A 22,920-nucleotide genomic window follows, 5' to 3' on the forward strand; every position below is an offset into this window, starting at 1 on the left:
CGATCCCTTTCCCTGGCAACCATGTTTTCTAAGTTTGTGAGTCTCTTTCTGTATTGCAAGCAAGGTCATCTGTATCACTTCTTTCCACATTCCACATACAAGAGATGTCATACGATATTTCTCCTTCTTTGTCTTGACTTACTTTACTCATGACACTCTCTAGGTTCATCTGTGTTGCTGCATATGGGAAAAGTTCTAAACCCAAACAAATGCCTGGCCAGTGCTATTAACCAAGAGTGAGCCCTTGTATTACATTTTACACTGTTTAATAAATTTCCCAAGAAGGTGTTGACTTTGGTCAACTGGGGGTAATGAAGGGAGACAACAGAAAAGGAGGTATGTCTCTTATTCTCTGGGCTTCCCCGGAGACCCAGCGGTAAAGAATCCACCTGCAATGCAGAAGATGCAGGAGACACAGGTTTGATCCCTGCGTCAGGAATATTCCTTTGGAGGAGGAAATGGCAACCCACTCCAGTATCCTTGCCTGTAGAATCCCATGGACAGACGAGCCTGGTGGACTACAGTCCATGGGGTTGCAAACTCGGACATGACTGAGGTGACTTCGCATAGTATGCTCTTATTTTCTATACTAAAGCTCCACCATCTTGACCTGGCCTTGCCCGTCAACCAGTAAGGAAATGGCCTCCCATTATTACGACTCTTCTTGCACGTTTGTTCATTGCGTCGTCTTTCCCGTGGCGGTTGTTTGTACCGTACTGGGAACTACTGAATCAACCCGCACAATTCCTTTGACCTTGTTCTGAAAGGGCACTGCTCAAAGCTTCCCCTTTTCCGAGACAGGGCTTTCCATCCTATGCCCAACACCACACACCTGGTACGATGGCGGTTGTTATTGTTTAGTCGCTAAGTCGTGTCCGAGTCTTTGCAACCCCATGGACTGTAGTCTGCCAAGCTCCTCTGTCCATGGGATTTCCCAGGCAAGCATATTTGAGAAGGTGGCTATTTCCTTCTCCTGGGGATCTTTCCAAGCCAGGGATTGAACCTGCGTCTCCTGCAGTGGCAGGAGGGTTCTTTACCGCTAAGCCACCACGGAAGTCTGATAATGGTGGTACTGGTGTGCAGTACACATGCTGCTGGAGGGGGCACGCAAAGGGCCCAGAAACCTGGGACCCATGGAGGGAGGGGGCGGCGCCAGCATCCTGGCACACCTGTTTCCTCCTCCCCGTGCACTGGTACCACCCAGAAAGCCCTGCCATAAGGGGCACCAGATTTTCCATGGCTCTCCTCCTGGCTTTGATTTTCTTGCTTACAGCAAATGCATCAAGAAACATAAAACACCTATAAGTAATGTGCACTAAATGGGAAGAAGAAATTTGAAGTCTAAAAGGAGCATATTTGTTTCTGGAGGAAGAAAATGTTCTTTCTCCCCTCTCCCTGCCTGGGACTGGCACAAACAGATCAAAATACACCAAAGCACAAGGAGCTTGTCCTTCCTCAAACTCCAGTCCAGTAACCAGATGGGAGCTTGAGAAGGAATGTACAATGTTTCTAACAATGTCATGTTTAGGGGGTTAACTGAAGGGTATAAGAAAAGAGCTGCCTCTAAGTATATCCATAAATTATTACATTTAATGGCTATATTAAATGTGAGCAATGGCATAAAAGTACATGATATGGACTTAGATTCACTCTCCACTTTTTATAAAGCTTTGCAACTTTAATAAATGTCAAACTTGTATTAGTTGCATCAACATCTCATTTCTCTTATGTTAATGTAGTTTATGGTTTCTTGCTCAATTTACTTAAATTTTCCTCTTATAAAACTAGAACTTTGCTGCACTGGCTTCAAATACTTGGATTGTATTATATACTAACACATATATATGGAATCTAGAACGATGGTACTGATAAAATTATTTGCAGGGCAGCAATGGAGACACAGGCTTCCCCGATGGCTCAGTGGTAAAGAATTTGTCTGCAATGAGGTGGTGCCAGAGGCCCAAGTTTGATCCCTGGGTGGAGAAGATCCTCTAGAGAAGGGAATAGCAACATACTCCAGTATTCTTGCCTGGGAAGTCCCATGGACAGAGCCTGTCGGGCTACAGCCCATAGTGTCACGAAGAGTCAGACACGACTGGAGCAACTTACCATGCGTGCAGTGGGACACAGATCTAGAGAACAGACTTATGGACACAGTGCAGGGGGAGGAAGGAGAGGGTGGGATGTATGGAGAAAGGAACACGGAAACATACGTTACCATGTGTAAAATAGACAGCCAATGGGAATTTGCTGTATGACTCGGGGAACTCAAACCAGGGCTCTGTAACAACCTAGAGGGGTGGGATGGGGAAGGAGGTGGGAGGGAGGTTCAAGAGGGAGGGGACATATGTTTGATGTTTGGCAGAAACCAACACAGTACTGTTGGGCTTCCTTGGTGGCTCAGAGGGTAACGTGTCTGCCTGCAATACTGGAGACCCAGGTTCGATCCCTGGGTTGGGAAGATCCCCTGGAGAAGGACATGGCAACCCCAATCCAGTATTCCTGCCTGGAGAATCCCATGGACGGAGGAGCCTGGTGGGCTATATATATAGTTCATGGGGTCACAGAGAGTTGGACACGACTGAGCAACTTCACACAGTACTGTAAAGCAATTATCCTTCAATTGAAAATAAATAAATTAAAAAAAAATACTTGGATTGTGTTACCATTTCCCCACTCCCTCCCTAATGTGGTAGCAAGTCAAAGAGATAAGGCACTTAATAATGCTCCTAAGTCGCTTCAGTCGTGTCTGACTCTTTGCAACCCCATGGACTGTAGCCCTCCAGGCTCCTCTGTCCATGGGATTCTCCAGGCAAGAATACTGGAGTGGGTTGCCATCCCCTTATCCAAGGGATCTTCCCAACCCAGGGATCGAACCCAGATCTCCTTCAGCTCCTGCACTGCAAGCAGATTCTTTACCACTGAGCCACTGGGTAAGCCCACTTCATAGAAGTGGCTACATTTATTGAGGAATTGCTATGTGACAGGAGCTGTGCCAAGTATGTGCCATGCGTTATATCAGTCAGTCCTCAGGAAAGCCTCCTAAGGGAGATATTACTCAGATAATCCTGTTTTGGAGGGAAAAAAATAAAGGTTTAGAGATGCTAGGTAAGCATCTGAGGTCACACAGCTGGTAAATAGAAGCACTGATACTGGAGCCCAGATCTGTCTGACACGCGGGTCTGTGCCTGTCGTCATTGTATTCTAGGGCTACAGGATATTCCTTAAGTTGTAATAGGTGCTTCTGGATGACGAGACAAAGAGTTGTTTCACTAAATTTTTTGTTTTAATCCTCTTTAAAAATATAAGCTTGAATCTGTGCCACTCAACCCAAGGGCTCTGTGAAGTTTTTCCATTTGAACAGCTGGGGGAGCTTGTAGGCAGCAAATCTTTTCATTCTCTGTGTTCTTACAAATAGACCCAATGACTCAGTCGTAAGCATGAGTGTCAGCTTTTACAGATAGTCCCAGTAATGACTTAACCAAGCTGCAGAGTTCTAGGGGCTTGGAGATACTGCCAGGCTTAACTAAAAGTATGAGTCTGAAGGAAGACAAGAGGCAGAATTGGCTCCGTGGTCTGTGGTGTCCCAAGAAGTGGTGGAGGAGGGGGTCTTTAAAGTAATGTTTCAACAAAGCGAGACTTTGTCAAATACTTAAAAAGGAGGCAGCCTGAGTCAGCAGCAGTATACTGTGTTTAGAGGTCGGACAGCCTGAGTCCCTTGGACCACAAAGAGATCAAACCAGTCAATCCTAAAAGAAATCAACCCTAAATATTCATTGGAAGGACTGATGCTGAAGCTGAAGCTCCAATACTTTGGCCACCTGATGTGAAGAGGCAACTCATTGGAAAAGACCCTGATGCTGAGAAAGGCAAAAGGAGAAGGAGACAAGAGAGGATGCAATGGTTGGACGGCATCACAGACTCAGTGGACATGAGTTTGAGCCAACTCTGGGAGATGGTGAAAGACAGAGAAGCCTGGCATGCTGCGGTCCATGGGGTCACAAAGAGTGGGAGCATGACTTTGCAACTGAACAGCAGCAAGCCTGGGTTCGAATGCACCTAGCTCATTCAGGGAAGGGGCTTCAGTTCATTTTGTTCACTCTTTGTTCTCAGCCCACTGCCTGGTACTTATTATGCCCTCAGTATTTGCTGAATGAATAAATGAGCAAATCAACTTTTTGAAGCCTTGATTTTTCTCATCTAAGTGATGATGGGTCTTTCCCTAAAAACATCAGCATGAGAGTTTAAAACAAACAGACAAACCAAAAGCTTTATCATCGTAAAACCAATTATGTTTCTCTGACTCCACTCCATCTCAATAATGATTTCTAGAAGTCTTCAGAGTTTGTCCTACCTGATATAAACACACTACCATCTATCACTTGCCACCTGCCAGTTTTCTCCTCACTCCATCAGACACCTCTCCAGGTATTTGCCACCGTGGCCTTGATCCCAGTGCCCCGAGGATCTGCCGGCAACCCCAAGCTATGCTCCTGTCCTCAGCGCTGTGAGTGCCCAGCTGGAATGCAGCCCGCAGGCCAAAGCCACCATGTATCAGTCAGTGTCCCAAAGGAAGCAGAGGCCACACTCAGGTTGAGAGAAGGTCAAGAGAAACTGTTTAGAAAGGAGGGCTTCCCTGGTGGCTCAGCAGTAAAGAATCCTCCTGCAATGCAGCAGGCATGAGTTCGATCCCTGGGTTGGGAAGATCCCCTGGAGAAGGAAAAGGCAACCCACTCCAGTACTCTTGCCTGGAAAATCCCATGGAAGGAAGAGCCTGGTAGGCTGCAGTCCATGGGGTCGCTAAGAGTCAGACACGACTGAGCGACTTCACTTTCACTTTTCACTTTCATGCATTGGAGAAGGAAATGGCAACCCACTCCAGTGTTCTTGCCTGGAGAATCCCGGGGACAGGGGAGCCTGGTGGGCTGCCGTCTCTGGGGTTGCACAGAGTCGGACACAACTGAAGCGACTAAACAGCAGCAGCAGCAACTATATCCATTTCATCGTTTTTTGACTGGCTATCTAAGAGTCCCCTGAAAGCTTTTACCAGAACTTCTTTTGCCAGTTCTGTCTGAGTTTCTCCTTAGTTGTTCTCAAGTTCATTCCTGCCCAGCCTGGAGCCCACAAGCTGACCCAGTTTCATATATTGCCCTGAGGATTTCTTTAGAATAAACCCTGTAAGGGGAATTCATGTTTCACTGTTGACTCTTTCCCAGTTGTCTTACTTGGATAAAAATAAATTAAGGAAAACAATTAAAATTTGAGTAAAGCAAACTTTTAAAAATGGATTTATTGATTTCAATTGGAGGATAATTACTTTTACAATATTTTGGTGGTTTTTGCCTGTATCAGTCATGGGTGAGTAAAGCAAACTTTTTAAAGTGGCACTAAACCAAAATTGGATCCTTCACTGACAAAAGTGCTTTCAAAGTTCTTCTGGTGGAAATTGGAATAAAGGCCCTGCTCATGTAACTCTTACATTCTGTGGTTCTGGGGACACTTCGTTGCTACCATGAGCTAAATCTCTGCTCAGCTTCAGTCATCAGCTCCCATGGCTACAACTTTGATCTTGACTTGTAACTGCTCTGCTTCAAAAATCAGAAACAAGGATCTCTGATTTCATCTTGTGATTATTATCTCAGGGCACTCCTTGCCCACCTAACTGTTCTTTGACCTCTTAGATATCTCTGCCATTTTGCTGCCATTCTCTGCAGTTTTTTTTTTCTTTCTTCATCCCCCTTCGTTCATAACCTAGCCTGAGCCTTCACATTCATCTTCAGATCTCCCCTTCTTCAGAAACGTGTAGTCCTTGAACACTCTTTTCATGTCATCTGCTTGAAAGATGGAGAACATCCCACAGGGAGGCTGAGTGTCACTTGGAAATCATGTTCTCCAACATGAGGAAGGTCTGTACACCACCCAGTGTCCCAGTGTCCCGATTCCTACTCATGATGATCCTCACCCTTCCCCGCCACCTTTAAATCCTCACTCTTCTCATTTTTTTGCGGACTGCCTTACCAGATTTTCAGAGGAAATGGAAGCCACAGGCATGCACTCTCTCAGCTTCTCACTGTCCCTGCAGACTCAGTGTACACCCTGCATACTCCCTTCCTTCGGTATCAGGGGATGTGCATTCATCCTCCTGCTCAAGGCCAAGTCTGTGCCTTGGATGGGTGTATTGCCCACTTGCCCACCCAGGACCTGTTGCTCAAATTTTCCTGTACTGTCTCCAATATGTCCAACCTCTTCTTTACGGCCAGTTCCTGGGTCTCAGTCAAAGCTGTTTTCAAGTCCTTTGGTTCCATTAATATTTCTGCATTGACTCAATCTTATGACTTTCATTTTCATTCAAAGTTCTTGTCTGTGGAGCCCATCCTTCCCATTTTCATTTTCTCACGTCCAAAGTCACTGATATTTGGCCTCAGCTCCCACCATTCTTAAGAAACTCTCCTTGGGATTTCCCAGGTGGTCCAGTGGCTGAGAATTCCCATTCTAGTGCAGAGGTCACAGGTTCAATCTCTGGTCTGGGAACTAAAATCCCACCTGCCGTGGAGCAACTAAGCCCACGTGCCACAACTAAGACCAGTGCGGCCACAAGAAGAAGAAAGACACTCTGATCAATAACATTAGTTTTCAGATCTTTTCTGTGCCATGCTTAGCACTAAATTCAATTGCCTTCTTTTTTAACCCCAAGTATGTATGAGTTGTTTAGGATTCCAGGTCCATTGTCTCTAGGATGGCCTGCATTCTGAGCATTTCTCATAAAATAGTTTACATTTTTCCTTTCCTCAGTAAACTGGCAGTTAGCCCAAACCAGATTGAAGGTTTGGGGCATTGATACCTCGTGGGGAAGTGTTCTATTTCGTGCTGTGTTGTCACTTTTCTCACTATTAGTGATGCCACGTTTGATCACTTTGTTAAAAGTACAGACAGTAGATTTCTCTATTTTAAAAGTACATTTTTCCTTCTCAGTTACTGAAAGATCCATGGAATAATATGTTCATGGCAGTAATATTCTTGACACGGAAATTTTAAACATCTTTCCTTAATTCTGTCACTTCTTCCACATTTATTAGATGACATTATTTAATAAAGAAACTTTCCCTTTTTTCACTTTCTCTCCCTTTTCCTTAGGCTGGAGGACAACTATGAACTCATTGATTTTTTCCCATGCAGTCTATTACAGTCGGTTCTATTCATTCTGCTTTTTGGTGTGCATTTTTCCTAATGTGGACAGCAAAACACTGTTTCAGCTAGTTCCTGAGTCTTTTTGGTACGACCTCATTTGTTTTGAGCTTCCCTTGTGGCTTAGCTGGTAAAGAATCTGCCTGCAGTGTGGGAGACGTGGGTTCAATCCCTGGGTTGGGACGATCCCCTGGAGAAGGGAAAGACTACCCATTGCAGTATTCTGGCCTGGAGAGTTCCATGGACTATACAGTCGCAAAAAGTCAGACACAACTGAGCCACTTTCACTTTCACTTTCATTTGTTTTGAGTACTTCTCCTAATTGCTAGCAAAAAGCTATCTTTTCCCTGCCGCAACCCTGAAATCAGCTTCTACAAGGAGCCCTGGTTCCTTTTAATGAGGACTAGCACATAGGGCGTCCCTGATGGCTCAGACGGTAAAGGGTCTGTCTACAATGCAGGAGACCGGGGTTCGAGCCCTGGCTCGGGAAGATCCCCTGGAGAAGGAAATGGCAATCCACTCCAGGACTATTGCCTGGAGAATCCCATGGACAAAGGAGCCTGGTAGGCTACAGGCCATGGGGTCGCAGAATCGGACACAACTGAGCGACTTCACTCACTCACTTCACAGCACATAGAAATTAAGACCTGGGTGTTAAACAAGCTGCTAAGGATGCTTGCTTTCCCTAAATGATGGCTTCATATATTTTCAACTCAAATTTAGAATCCCTCTTCCTTTGTCCCTTCTCTGAAAATTACACTGAAAACTTGAGTTCCTAAGAATATACTTACTTACTGTCTTTTTCCTACAATATACTTTCAGTAGTTTCAAGATTATAATGCCACTGTTACTAATGACAGTAAATCTGCTGAGTGTCAGGCTTATAATTTCTTTGTGATGCTTTTTGTTCTTGGAATATAAACCATAAAGATAAATAATGAAATGGACCCTTCCCAATGTCAGGGCTATTACAAAAGAAATACAACCTGATTCAGCTCTTGGAGCCAAGAATCATCATCATGTTTTTATGTAAATATTGTCTAACATAAGAAAAAAATGTTCACAAGTAGTGAATTTAATCCAAGTCAAGGAGAAAGAATTTTCTAATTGTATAAGACTGTGATTGGTGATTCAAACTACCAAAATAGTATTGACCCTAACTTGGTTAACAGAAAAGGATGGAATGGGCAAAACAGTGAGAGAGAGAAATTGGCACCTTAAATTCTTACTTAAGCCACTTGGGCATGTTTAAATGTAAGAAGAATTATAGTGATGCAAGCATTCAGCATTGCACTCTCATTCTACAAGAATGAGTATGATTTGCTTTTAGCATAAAACTCTGAATTATGCTGTCTGTTCTTTCCAGAAAAAAAAAAAAAAGAATGGGAGATTTTAAAATAAAAAATTATATGACAATTAGTGTATAAAATGGTTTAGGGATTCATGAGTTTAAGTTACTTCCTTAAATTACTACTTTTATGGGACCAACCAAATTCAATCAGACACATATATTTTCCAAATAGAAAGGAAAAATTGCAAAGCAAAAGAAAATTATTCTGTCACCATTGTAACAGAATAAGCAACATATTTCCCTGCTAAGTGAAAAAACATGGTGAGCTTTAAAGCCCCCCAAATCCTTTTTTACAAAAGGCAAGAAGCTGGGAATCAATTATAATTTAAATGACTATTCAATTATTTCCCCCTAGTTGATTTTAATGGTGTGAAATAAATATCTGATTAAAGAAGAAATGGCTATGATACAACCATAGATTGTGTTCACCTTTGTTATTTCTACTTTTTAACTGGGTGTTAAAAAGTTCTCACCACAGAATTGAATTTATGACACCTCCCTATGCTAGCCTACTACCGTCCCCACTCCCCCTTACTCCCTTGTTCCCTACCCTGCATGTGGAAGTGTGATAATATACTTAGAACCTCTGAAATGTATAAATAAACATGACAAAATTCCCTAAAATGCCAAAAAAAATACCAAAATGTAAAGGAGATGAAATAAAAACATAAGCATCACAAGTCTACCCCCTCCTATGGATATGATATAGGATCATGTCTAGTAGATTGATCCTGGGGATAATGATGTCACGTGGAGCCACCAAGAGCTGCCTGTTGACGTGTGGTCTCTGCTGCCTGAACCACAGGCCGTCCGCACGGCACGACCCACTGATCACACAGAGGGGCCACTGACAAAGGCACAGCTTCCCTTTTTCTCTCCGCAGAACTGTAATCTGCTCTATCCAAACCGCCCCTCCTCAGATATGTTTGCGTTGTGTACCAAGAGCTGGGAGATAAACTAACTATTACAGCCTATTGACAATCCCTTCAACTAGTTCCAGCCTAGACTGGTTAAGTGTTGATGTATAGAAAAGGTAATCGGAAAACATTCATATATACTGTCTGTAGTCATATAATTCATATAATTCACATAATGTCTGTAGTCTCTAATACTCTAAAAATTACCTTTAAAAAATCAGCTATCCCAATTCAGCATTTAAACAAAAAATCATGCTTGAATTTGAAAGAAAAAAAGAACCCCATTTCAAACATCTATATTTGACTTTTGAAACCTAAGCTCATATTTCTTACCGCTTTCAAAGGTAGCAGGAGGAGACCTTACTTTTAATAAGATTATAGATCCTACTGTAAATGACATTGTGAAGTCCAGGGTCTGGCATTGATGGATTGTGTGATTTACAGTTTCCCTGATTGTATACTAAGGCTTTAAGATACCACCAGGAGTAATTAGAATTAGCGAGCACACGGGATCTGCAAACTTAACAAGAAATTAATAAAAAGTCATTTTTGGACAAGCGAGATGGATATAAAGGAAAAAAATGAATTTAATGATAAAATGTTAGGTGTGTTGAAGGAAAAAATATTTCCGACACTTGTTAAGATGGCAAGGAAGACTCTATTCAGGACTGTTGCAATAAGGGTATGTAAGAGAAGAGAGGGATGGGCTCAAAAGACAAGTAGGGACTTACAGCCAGTGAGCAGAGTATGGGGTCAATGGATGGAAAATTACTAAGAGGCGACCTTAAGGGTAGGAGGATTCTTGCTAAACCGACCGAACAGGATTCTAGCTAAAGGCCAGCCAAGGACTTACACCTCAAAGTTACAGGTGAGGAACTTGATCACGGATCAAGGTTTCAGGGGACTCAGTAGGATTATTGCTAAGACTGGGCAAGGCTGGCAGAAGACGACACAGGTCACGGTCAGAGGAACCTGATTCAAGTCTAATCAAGGAGAGAGTCTTTTCAGGAGCCATATCATAGTTCACTCGAAGAAGTGGTAAAAGGTACCTAGGAAATTGTGCACATTCTTCTTCTCAAAGCTCGTATCGCTGGAGAACCAGAATCAGTTCACTAGGAGCACCAACGCCCCCACCCCTCAGTTCTCCAGGGAAGTCCTTGTGTCGGCTGGCCCCTCCACCCACACCAGGGGCAAGGCTGCAGGCTTCTTTGTCCTGTGCCTCTGTGTGGCAGGCTGGGGACTGGAGGCCAAGGGCAGGACTTGGATATCTGCCTATGCAATTATGCCTTAAGGTGAAAATAGGATTGCACGCATTTGCATTGGCCAAGCTGAAACTCTTAGATGTTTGACTACTTGTTAATCATTTAAATTTGACTAAATTTTTCTTTCATCTCTTTTTTTGACACTGAAAATACTTATTAACCCTAGTTTTCTCCCATACTCCTTGGTTATTCCAGAATAGGATACTTGGCTCTCTTGAAAATTCTTGTTACTCCATCTTGGCTTTAAACAATCTGGTTTTATTATCCTTAGCTGGAGTCTCCTGTGATGTGAGTCATGACAGATACCAGGTAGTGTGCTAAGGCCTTTATATTAACCTGCTGAATTACAAAAAATGATTATATACTATAGGTGTTATCCTTATTTTATAGATGAGAAAACTCAAAGAGGTTGTTTTTTCCCCAAGGCCAACTAGACAGAAAGTAGAGAAATTGAGAATCAAGCCCAGAAATTCTGACTGCTAAGCCTCACTCTTGACCATCACTAAGTTTGGTGTCCTTAGAAAAATCCTAAACTTTCATTAAGTCTCAGTTTATAAAAAAGGGAATAATCCTGAGTTTCTTTTCCTAGAACTTACAATTTGCCGATGTTGTGATGTATAATAGAAATAGATGTATTTGGTCTTTGTCCCTACTTTCTGGCACAGAGCTCCCCAAACCCTTGGAATTTCCTAAATGATGAGAGTGATAAAGATGTCTTTTATTATATTAATGAGGTGATTTTTGGACCCCTCCCTCCACCAAGGTCCGTCTAGTCAAGGCTGTGGTTTTTCCAGCAGTCACGTATGCATGTGAGAGTGAACTATAAAGAAAGCTGAGTGCTGAAAAATTGATGCTTTTGAACTGTGGTGTTGGAGAAGACTCTTAAGAGTCCCTTGGACTGCAAGGAGATCCAACCAGTCAATCCTAAAGGAAATCAGTTCTGAATATTCATTGAAAGTACAGATGTTGAAGCTGAAACTCCAGTACTTTGGCCACCTGATGCGAAGAGCTGACTCATTTGAAAAGATCCTGTTGCTGGGAAAGATTGAAGGGCAAGAGAAGGGGACAGCAGAGGATGAGGTGGTTGTATGGCATCATCGACTCAATGGACATGAGTTTGAGTAAACTCCAGGAGTTGATGATGGACAGGGAGGCCTGGTGTGCTGCAGTCCGTGGGGTCACAAAGAATCGGACACGACTGAGCGACTGAACTGAATTAAGGGTGGAGGCCGGTTGCCAGGAGAACCAACCATGTGATGAGAGGGTTGGAACTTTCAGTCCCACATCTGAACTCCAGGGAGGGGAGAAGACCTGGAGATTGAGTATAATCACTAATGACCAGTGATTTAATCAATGGTGCCTATGTGCTGAAACCCCCAGAAAAGCCCAAAGGGATGTGGTTCAGAGAACTTCCTGGTTGGAGAAGGAGTGGAAGTTCAGGGAGAATTGTGCCCCCGGAGAGGGTCTGTGCCCCTTCCACATACCTCACCCTGTACATCTCTCCCATTGGCTGCTCCTGAGTTATATCAAGGTTTCCCAGGTGGCGCAGTGGTAAGGAATCTGTCAGTGCAGGAGATGCAGTTTCGATCCCTGTGTCGGGAAGATCCCCTGGAGTAGGAAATGACAACCTATCCCACTACTCTTGCCTGGGAAATCCTATGGACAGAGGAGCCTGGCAGGCTACAGTTCATGGGGTCAAAAAGAGCTGGACAGAGCTGAGCAACTGAGCACACATGCATGCACAAGTTATATCCTTCTGTAACAAACTAGTGATCTAGTAAGTTGTTTCTTTGAGTTATGAGCCCCACTCTAACAAAACTGATCAAACTTCAGGGAGGGGTTGTAAGGATCTCTGATCTATAGCTGGCAGGTCAGAAGCCCAATGGACAAGCTAGACTTGCAGCTGGCATCTGAAGTGAGGTGTGTGTGTATGTGCACTCACACGTGTGTGTCGTGGGACTGGTGTGTGGATACAGGCATCTGGGACTGAGCCCTTAACCTGCAGAATCTGACTCTATCTTCAGGGAGGTAATGTCAGAATTGAGTTAAATTTGTGAACTAGTCAGTCAGTATGTACATGTATGCCAAGTCGCTTCAGTCGTGTCCAACTCTTTGCAACTCCATGAACTATAGCCCATCAAGCCCTCAGCCCATAGGATTCTCCAGGCAAGAATACAGGAGTGGGTTTCCATGCCCTCCTCCAAGGGATCTTCCCAACCCAGGTATCGAACCGACCTCTCTTACATCTCCTGCATTGGCAGGTGGGTTCTTCACCCCTAGCACCACTTGGGAAACCCTACCAGTCAGTATCTGTGGAGAATTCAGTTCATTGTTTGTTGTATTAAAGGAGAAACACATCAGAATTGGTGTCCGAATCAAAGCCTTTGACTCAAATCCGGGACCAGTGAGGACTTAAGCTCTGGACCTGGAACTTGCTAGTTCCTGACACTAAGTTTTGGGTTAGCTCAGAGACAGCATCTCTTATGCACAGCACAGATGATGTCAAATTTGCATTCCATTACTTAAGGAGGCATAATCAAATATAAATAAATCACAACTGTTTCCCAAAGTTCTAATTTGGTCATTATTTCTCTGTGTAAATTTTAAAAAGAGTCTTGCATCTAGTAGCTCCCCCTGGCATTTCTCTGTGGAAGATGGCCTGGAAACTGACCTCTTTCCTGATCTCACTTACTGCCTCCTCCAGGATGTCTTCCTGGTGTTTTTAAACCTAACAAAGGTCAAACTGAGCTAATCATCCCACCTCCACCATTACTCACCAAATTTGCTTCTTTAAACTGTCCCTATTTCCTTGTTTCCACCTTTGCATTAAGAGCATTTTCTCCCAAGCACCCGAGCTCAAGATCTTGATCATCTTTAGTTCTTTTCTTTCCACTGCCCTGCTGCCCAGCCCCCAGCAGAAGGAAGTCCATTCTAGTCACACAGAGTATCTCACTTTCACCCACATTATGCCCCAGTGGGTCAGGAGTAAAGAACCTGCCTGCAGTGCAGGAGACACAGGACACACGGGTTCAATCCCTGGGTTGGGAAGATCCTCTGGAGGAGGGCAGGGCAACCCACTCTAGTAGTCCTGCCTGGAGAATCCCATGGACAAAGGGGCCTGGCGGACTACAGTCCATAGGGTCGCAAAGAGTTAGACACAACTGAGACGACTTAGCATGCCATCTCCTTACCAATGTCTCCCATCCTCAAGTGATAGCACTGTTAGATTCATCTTCTTCAAACAGTTTTGATCATTCTCTGGCTCAAAAATCTTTTAGGGCTCTCCTACCAAATAAAGGTCAAAATTTCTCCTGAAGTTTTTAGGACCCTCCTTAATATTGATCCATCACACACATTTTGCCTTGCTTCTGACTACTTGCTAATATACAGACTTCACTAAAGTCAAAAAGTCCTATTCACTACCCTGTACACACCCCATACATTTCCTGGTTCTGCGCTTTTGCTTGTGATTTTCCTTTCAGGTGAAAAACCTTTCCTCCAATCTATTTTTATTAATAGAACTACCCAGATCAAATGCTGTCTCCTCTATGAAGCCTCCTCAGGTTCCTCCACCAAACATGACCTCTTTTCTTTTTTCTTTTTGACTTTAATAAATGATCCTTTACTTTTTTTTAATTGGAAAATAATTGCTTTACAGTGTTGTGTTAGGTTCTGCTATTCAACCATGTGACTCAGCCATAAGTACACATGTATCCCCTCCCTCTTGAGCTGTCTTCTGTTTGTGCCAATTCTATGGAAATTTTCAATCTCCCTCATTCTTTTTAAGGTCAAAGAATTTAAGTAACTAGAGACAAATTTAGAGACCATCAATACTTGCAACATTGTGATTACTGTTCTGAAGAAAAAGCAAGAACTACAGGAGTGAAGTTATTTACTAAATGCCAACAGCTTCCCTTGTGGCTCAGCTGGTAAAGAATCCGCCCGCAATGCAGGAGACCTGGGTTCTATTCTTGGGCTGGGAATATCCCCTGGAGAAGGGAACGTCTACCCACTCCAGTATTCTGGCCTGGAGAATTCCATGGACTATGTAGTCCATGGCCTCACAAGGAGTCGGACACGACTGAGTGACTTTCACTTTCACTATACAGCTTGATAGGGGCAAAACCAAGACTAGAAAAGTCTGAAGGTGAATCCATTGCCGTTACTACTACATCAAGATTTAAATACCTTTTGATCTGACTACCTATACAATTACTGATAAATCCTTTACAGCTCCATGATTACATGCTGTCATTTTGTGGGGTGATCATCTTGCTTTCTCTACTTTTCTTCTATACTTCTGGAACACCATTTCCATAATAGATGCTCATTAAAATATTGCTGTAGGATTAGTTTGCTTGAGGATAAGCTGAAAATCCTTTAGCCTGAAGACTATGGCTGTTGAAAGCCCATCCTTTCTTTTCTCTACTTAACCAATATTTTTTGAATGGTTCAAGTTACCTATTTATACTTGTAAAATTTGAAAATTTAGCTTAATACCCCAAATATGTTTATAGACAAGGAAAAGAAGGCAGCCTGAATGCATCTATCTCTTGGGATGAATAAAATTCCCATTGACTCTAGATTGCAAAATCAAACTCATATTATTTAACTCTTATTGAACCAGCACTCAAGCACTTTATAAACTGAGCTAAGAAATAATCAGCAGATTTTATTTTTCAGCTCATAACCATAAAATGTATTAAGGTACTTTTCTGCCTGTCTTTTGCACAGGTGTGTGTATGTATATACACGTACCTGTACACCCACATGATGCAAACCTCACATACACACACACACATTCCACTTGCACCGCAGTGACCTTTGAAAAATGGATACTGCAGCTCCAGAGGGCAGGTCTCTAAAAGGGTGAAGAATTAAGTCATTCATTATGACGACAATGATAATTGCTATTACCGTTGTCATTAGTCTTTAAAGTCCAGGTTTGGTGTCTTCCAGATTTGGTGCCTTTTTCTGCAGTAGAATACACAATGAATGCCAATTTTAAAAATACCAAGGAACGAAGGTAGTAGCTACAAAGTGAAAGTTGCTCAGTCGTGTCCGACTCTTTGCCACCCTGTGGACCATACAGTCCATGGAATTCTCCAGGCCAGAATACTAGAGTGGGTAGCCATTCCCTTCTCCAGGGGATCTTCCCCACCCAGGGATCAAACCCAGGTTTCCCACACTGCAGGCAGATTCCTTACCAGCTGAGCCATAAGGGAAGCCCAGTAGCTACAAATGACACTTAAAGATTTCTCTTTCTAGGTTGCTCTTAGTGAGAGATAAAAAGTGATTGATAGCACTCTTTGGGACAAAGTGGTGAGATAATATCTCTACCGTATATATTAGTACACGGTCTCATTAGCCATCTGTCACAGAAATGGACTGACTTCAACCATCAGCTTACATCAAACTCATTTTCTAGACAAAGAAACTGAGGCTTGACAGTGAGTGAAGCATCCGCCCAGAGAGGGGATTGTGAGTTCCCATAATTCACTTCGCCCCTGGGTTCCCATATCCCTCATCCTTTTCCTCCTCAGTGTTGCGGGGCAATGTTCCTTCTCTTTGCACTCAGTTGGTTGGAGGTAGGCACCATAGGTTTGATTGATACACCAATTTGCATCTCAAGGCATCGCTCGATAAATACAGTGCCATGCAAGGCTACTCTCTCACAAGCCAATTTCCCCCTCTGGGCTGACTTTAGAAGCTCATTGATGTCACTTCCTTCCTCAGTCAGCAAGTGAATTTTCTTTAATTCTCAAGACCAGCTGTCCATGCTGTCAACAGAAAGTTATTAAAATTCCTTTAAAGTGAATAAAAATAGCCTAAAAGCAAATGTACTTGGAAACAGGAAAGAATCAGTATGCAAAGTCCACAAACCTCTGAGCAAAATAATGTTGATCCAACCAGAGATTTCAAACATTGTATATTCAAGATGCTAGAAAAAAATAATTAAAAGATGCTAAACCACATACTTCTTAATCTTTTATTAGCAAAAGCTTATGCAGTTACAATTTATCCCCTGAATTCCATTCCTCTCTCTCAAATACGATTTGAATAAACTGGGGAACGACTTCAGTTTTCCTTAAGTGGGATTCCCTCCTTTTTTCTTGTCTCGGTCAGGGAACATTTACATCTCCACCAGGCTAAGACTATCTGTGAGCAAGAGAAAAAATTATCATGAGTTGCAATCATAACCACTACAGTCACAAAATAATAATGTAATTATATATTTTAATTTATTAGAGTCTTAACAGCTCAAGGGAGGAGATCATTTTTCTCATATTTAAATAGCTGTATCTCAAGTAATGGTCTGTCTGGCTCTAGTCCCCATGATCCTCAACTGACTTTCTGACCTTAGTAACTGGAACCTTACTCTGTTGCCTTCTGAATCAGTCCTTGCCTTATCCCTCAGTCCCCAGCGTGGCTCCTGCCTTGTTGCCTGAGTTGTTCATGACGTGGAACTAAGTCCCTCTGAAACACGGATGTGTTCCCTGCCATGTACGTCACCTGCTATCATCCACCTCTTCCATATTTGCATAGAAGCCCTGAATCCTGGACTCATTGTGACATTTTGCTTGGGAAACTTACATCCAGCCTGTCTGTCTTGACATCCCAAGACACACAGCCCAGGTTTGTGTCTTGGGTTCCTGCCTGTAATTGGGGGCCTTGGGTCAAATCTGCCCTGGGGTTGCCACCCTCCTCAAAGCCCCTGATTCCACAATGCAATTAAAGAGAAGCCTGAGTCTTCTGGGTAGCTATGCTGAGAAGCCTTATTTTGGTAAATAGCAGCTTAGTGAAAGAGAATGGTGGAAATTTGGGTAAATTCAAACTAAAGGAACAGTTAAAATACTGTTAGCCTTCAGGAAAAGCATAAAACCTGGTGTTATGAGTTATCTAGAATTAACTCTCTGTCCTTCACTTCAGTTCCCACAGTCTTGAACATGTATGGCTTCCCTGGTAGCTGAGCTGGGAAAGAATCCTCCTGCAATGCAGGAGACCTGGGTTCAATCCCTGGGTTGGGAATATCCCCTGGAGAAGGGAATGGCTACCCACTCCACTATTCTAGCCTGGAGAATTCCATGGATTACAGTCCATGGGGTCGAAAAGAGTCAGACATGACTGAGTGACTTTCACTTTCATGTTAGGAATACAAAACTAAGCTACTGCGTACTCAGTCACTCAGGTGTATCCGACTCTTTTTGGTCCCGTGGACTGCGGCCCACCAGGCTCCTCTGTCCATGGTATTCTCCAGGCAAGAATACTGGAGTGGGGAGCCATGCCCTCCTCCAGGGGATCTTCCTGACCCAGGGATCGAACCCTCATTTCTTGTGGCTTCTGCATTGGCAGGCAGATTCTTTACCACTAGAGCCACCTGGGAAGCCCTAAGGCTACTATAAATGTTATATTTTAAAGGAGGGGGAAAGGAAGATTAGACATATCACTATTACTAGGATACTTTAAAATCCTTGGGAAATCAACTGGGAACTAAGACAAAAATGGTGGCTATCACAAAACCAAGTGTTTGGTATGGGCTAGAATTTATTAGTAGTCAACTTCAGGCATTCATACGGTTCATCTAATGAGTTTTAACCCCTGAATCTTTCCTTTCACTAAAGAGCAAGAGCCAGGAACGGCTGCCTTTAAAATGTGAGAACTGATACAAACCAGCCCTGACTGAAAACGCTGTCAATCATTCTGTAAATTTGCATTGAATACCTCAAGTGTGCCAGCACCGGGCCCTCGATACAGCAGTAAATAAGATGGATCAACTAGACTCCCCAAAAAATTAATCTAAAAAAGAAATAAAATACAGGAAGAAAATCGATCTCTTTAAAAGGTACAGACTCATTTTTAGGTGGTGTTGAATTTATAGACACTTCATAAAACATTGGGGCTTCTCAGGTGGGGCTAGTGGTAAAGAACTCACCTGCCAGTGTAGGAGACCTAGGAGACATGGGTTCCATTCCTGGATTGAGAAGATCCCCTGGAGAAGGGCATGGCAACCCACTGCAGTATTCTTGCCTGGAGAATCCCATGGACAGATGAGCCTGGTGGCCTATAGTCCATGGGGGTCGCAAAGAGTCAGACACGACTGAAGCGACTTAGCACGCATGTACATAAAAGAATTTTAATAAATAACAAAATTATAAGCAATTGTCATGATATTTTAAAGGGACCCACATTCTTTCAATGTTAGTAACCACTGCTGTAAAATGTAGGAAATTAAACCTTTTTTTAGTGCTCTTCAACTTGTAATAAAACCAGCCCCCTCATAAAAATCATTATTACTTTTTCTTGCTCTATTTTTAAACGTGGTTTCTTGATAAGAGATCTCGTCTTGTTAATAAAATGTTATTGCCAGAATTTGTGTAGTATAGTCTCAAATCAGAAAATAGAAAGACAAAAAAGAAATAAACCAAGATAGGCAGGGTCCCTGACCACAGGATGCTTATAGTGTAGAAGGAGATGCGCAAAGAAGCAACACACGTACAAATGACAAAATAAATGCAAGTTGTGATAAATGCTGGGAAAGAAATAAACAAGAATCATCAGAGGTGGGCCGGCCAGAGAAGAGCCCCTAAGGTCTTTTTTTACATTGGAGTATAATTGCTTTAGAGTCTTGTGTTAGTTTCTGCTATGACGAAATTAATCAGCCCTATATATACCTATATCCCCTCTCTCTTGAGCCTCCCTCCCACCACCCCTCAATCCCACCCATCTAGGTCATCACAGAGCACTGAGCTGAGCTCCCTTGGGCTATATAGCGGCTTCCCACTAGCATTCTGTTTTATTCATGGTAGGGTATATACGTCAAACCTAACCTCACAATTCATCCCACCCTCCCCCTTGCCCCTGTGTCCACATATCTATTCTCTACGTCTGTCTCCATTCTTGCCCTGGATCTAGGTTCATCTGCACTATTTTTCTAGATCCCACATACATGTGTTAATATATGATACTTGTTTTTTCTGACTTACTTCACTCTGTGTGACAGTCTCTAGGTCCATCCACATCTCTGCTGCTGCTGCTGCTGCTAAGTCACTTCAGTTGTGTCAGACTCTGTGTGACCCCATAAACGGCAGCCCACCAGACTCCTCCATCCCTGGGATTCTCCAGGCAAGAACACTGGAGTGGGTTGCCATTTCCTTCTCCAATGCATGAAAGTGAAAAGTGAAAGTGAAGTCGCTCAGTCGTGTCCGACTCTTAGTGACCCCATGGACTGCAGCCCACCAGGCTCCTCCGTCCATGGGATTTTCCGGGCAAGAGTACTGGAGTGGGGTGCCATTGCCTTCTCCATCCACATCTCTACAAATGACTTAATTTTGTTTCTTTTTATGGCTGAGTAATATTCCATTGTATATACGTACCACAACTTCTTTACCCATTCGTCTGTTGATGGTCATCTAGGGTGCTTCCATGCCCTGTCTACTATAAATAATGCTACAGTGAACACTGAAGTGCATGTGTCTTTCTGAGTTATGCTTTCCTCAGGGTTTATGCCCAGGCATGGGATTACTGGGTCATAGGGTAGCTCTATTTTTAGTTTTTTAAGGAACCTCCATACTGTTCCCCATTTTGGCTGAATCAATTTACATTCCCAACAACAGTGCAAGAGAGTTCCTTTTTTCCACACCCTCTCCAGCATTTATTGTTTGTAGATTTTTTTTTTCAATGATGGCCATTTGACTAGAAAGTGAGGTCATTCAGTCGTGTCCAACCCTGCGACCCTGTGGACTGTAGCCCACCAGGCTCCTCTACCCATGGGATTCTCCAGGCAAGAATACTGGAGTGGGTTGCCGTTTCCATCTCCAGGGGATCTTCCTGACCCAGGGATCGAACCCAGGTCTCCAGCATTGCAGGTGGATGCTTTAACCTCTGAGCCACCAGGGAAGCCCATTTGACTAGTATGAGGCCTTAATATTAAACTAAAACCTGAACATTTGAAAGAGCCTGTCAGATCAGCAGCCATTAGATTAGAAATAAAGCACACAACAGATGTACTGTGCTTGAGTCATTTCCTCTCCCTTTCTACCCTCCAGTCACTTTGGTCTCATGTGAATATCTGGTCCTTTTGACCTCTGGTCTTTTGCACTTACTGTTGTCTCTCCAGTTTGGCTGGGCAGACTTTCAGATTTTCAAAATGTCTCATGATTCACCCAAATACACCCTTTCCTTGCCTCTGAGACTTTATTCTTTCAGTCCCACTCCCTGGAATATCTTTCTCTTATCCTTTGTGTGCAAAAATCATACTTATTTAATCCTCCCAAATCTGGTGAGGGGTAAACACTAGTAACTCTTTGGTATACATGACCAGACAGGACCAGAACATTGAATGCTGCTGCTGCTGCTGCTGAGTCGCTTCAGTCGGGTCCAACTCTGTGCGATCCCATAGACGGCAGCCCACCAGGCTCCCCAGTCCCTGGGATTCTCGAGGAAAGAACACTGGAGTGGGTTGCCATTTCCTTCTCCAATGCATGAATGTGAAAAGTGAAGTGAAGTCGCTCAGTCGTGTCCGACTCCCAGCGACCCCATGGACTGCAGCCTACCAGGCTCCTCCATCCATGGGATTTTCCAGGCATAACGGGCCCTAAATCTAATAAATGACAGAGCTGTAAATTAGATGTCAGGTTACTATCTACTCCATTTTCTAGAGTCCAGGGGACATTGTGATTAGTTTATGATTATCTGATTGTTTGGCCTCTTACTTTTCACTGGAATTCCTTCAGATTTCAGTTTGTTCCTAAGGAAATAAAACTAAGATTTCCTGGTGCTGCTGCCGCCCCTGACACCACCTCTGGTCTATCCTCCAGGTAGCAACCAGCCCTGAGTGGTCCTCTGAAAATGCACAGCTGACCCAGGCATTCCAGTGGGCCTACTCACACCCTGGGCTACACTCCCTTCATAACTGACTTCCCACTACTTTGGGGAAGGTCATCAATCTCCCCAAAATGGTCTACATGAGCTTTCTTGCTAAATGTTTCTTGCCTGTCTGTCCAGCTTCATCTCACACCACCCCACCTCCCCTTATTTCACTTTGGCCGTGCTGGCTTCCTTTCCCTGCTTTGGACCCAAAATGCTCTCTCCTTCCTGAATGTTCTTCCCTCTCTTCTTGTCCACATTGGTGATCTAATTCAAAAGGCAAGTCCCCCCTCCAAAAAACACTCTTCTTTATACACTCTTCTTATACACTGCATATTATCTGACAAAAGACATCTAAATACCGAAACATATCAAGAGTGTCCAATTGGGCAGTACCATTAAAAATGAAGAAAATTGGTAATTATTATCTAGAAACTCCAAAATTGGCCCTGGTATTTTGTGACAGTGGCTGGATTGAAGAGCCTACTTTTTTTTTTTTTTTAATTGTTTTTTCATTTTCTGAATTTTGAGTGAGAACAGAGCAAGACCAGTACTAATGCTGACTTTCTTTTTGCTTTCTTTTTCAGTGACTAGAGAAAAAATCCAGGAACATATCACCAACCAGGTATTTCCTCACTTCTCATAAACCAGGATGTAGAATTTTGCTTCAAATGTTACTAATTAATTAAGCGTTTGTAAATATTTTTAAAAGGAGGCATTGCTAGTTATTGGGTATGAGCAATACACCTTATTGGTTCTGAGAACAAATAAATTGATCATATATGGGTGATCGTGCACTTTCCTGTCTCCCCCACCTCGCTCCTCCCCTCCACACCATCTTTCCCAAGGATGGACTCTGCCAGCTCTGATGTAAGCAGCCCTCAGAGCATGTCATGACCTCTGCATTGATTCTATCATGGCTGCAAAGAGATACTTTTATCTACTTCTCCCTTAACTAAGGTGACTGTCCTCAGTGATTTTCTCAAGTTCTAATTCATCCAGTCATTCCCTCCCCAACAGTTAAGAACTAAAGCCTTAGCCGCAGAAACGTACAAGTTGGTTTTCTATCTGGTCTCTGATTTCTACCCACATGTAGCTAGTGTCCTCCTGCCTGCTTCACTGTTTTCTTATCCAGTCTTTTTTTGATTAATTTTTTTATATTTACCAGGAGATGGAGTCATTCTGTACAACAGCTTAAGGGGTTTAAGACATGCAGCCATAGATCCAAACCAAGTGTGGCCAGGCTTGCCCCCCCTCACCCTCTTCCCATGGGCCAATCTGGCTGCAGTGTTTCCCAGTGCTGCCACTAGACCCAGGGGACGCAGCCACTGGCCTGCGG

At 43.3% G+C, this 22,920-nt stretch overlaps 1 protein-coding gene across 7 annotated transcripts in view; it reads left to right on the top strand.

Annotated features, from left to right (window-relative positions):
• CHST9 (carbohydrate sulfotransferase 9) overlaps positions 1 to 22,920 on the top strand; it is a 279,495-nt gene that overhangs the window by 230,024 nt on the left and 26,551 nt on the right. For 5 of the 7 annotated variants that reach the window (XM_027525927.1, XM_027525928.1, XM_027525930.1 and 2 more), the window contains one exon: positions 22,169 to 22,206. The exons of 1 other annotated variant lie outside the window; for it this stretch is intronic. In XM_027525927.1, coding sequence (XP_027381728.1) covers positions 22,169 to 22,206 — 38 coding nt within the window. Of the gene's footprint in view, positions 1 to 10,555; positions 10,561 to 22,168; positions 22,207 to 22,920 lie in introns of those variants that run through there. One more of the 7 variants, XM_027525932.1, reaches the window with a different exon arrangement.

This window comes from Bos indicus x Bos taurus, chromosome 24 (assembly GCF_003369695.1).
Source record: "Bos indicus x Bos taurus breed Angus x Brahman F1 hybrid chromosome 24, Bos_hybrid_MaternalHap_v2.0, whole genome shotgun sequence".
NCBI classification, from domain to species: domain Eukaryota; kingdom Metazoa; phylum Chordata; class Mammalia; order Artiodactyla; family Bovidae; genus Bos; species Bos indicus x Bos taurus.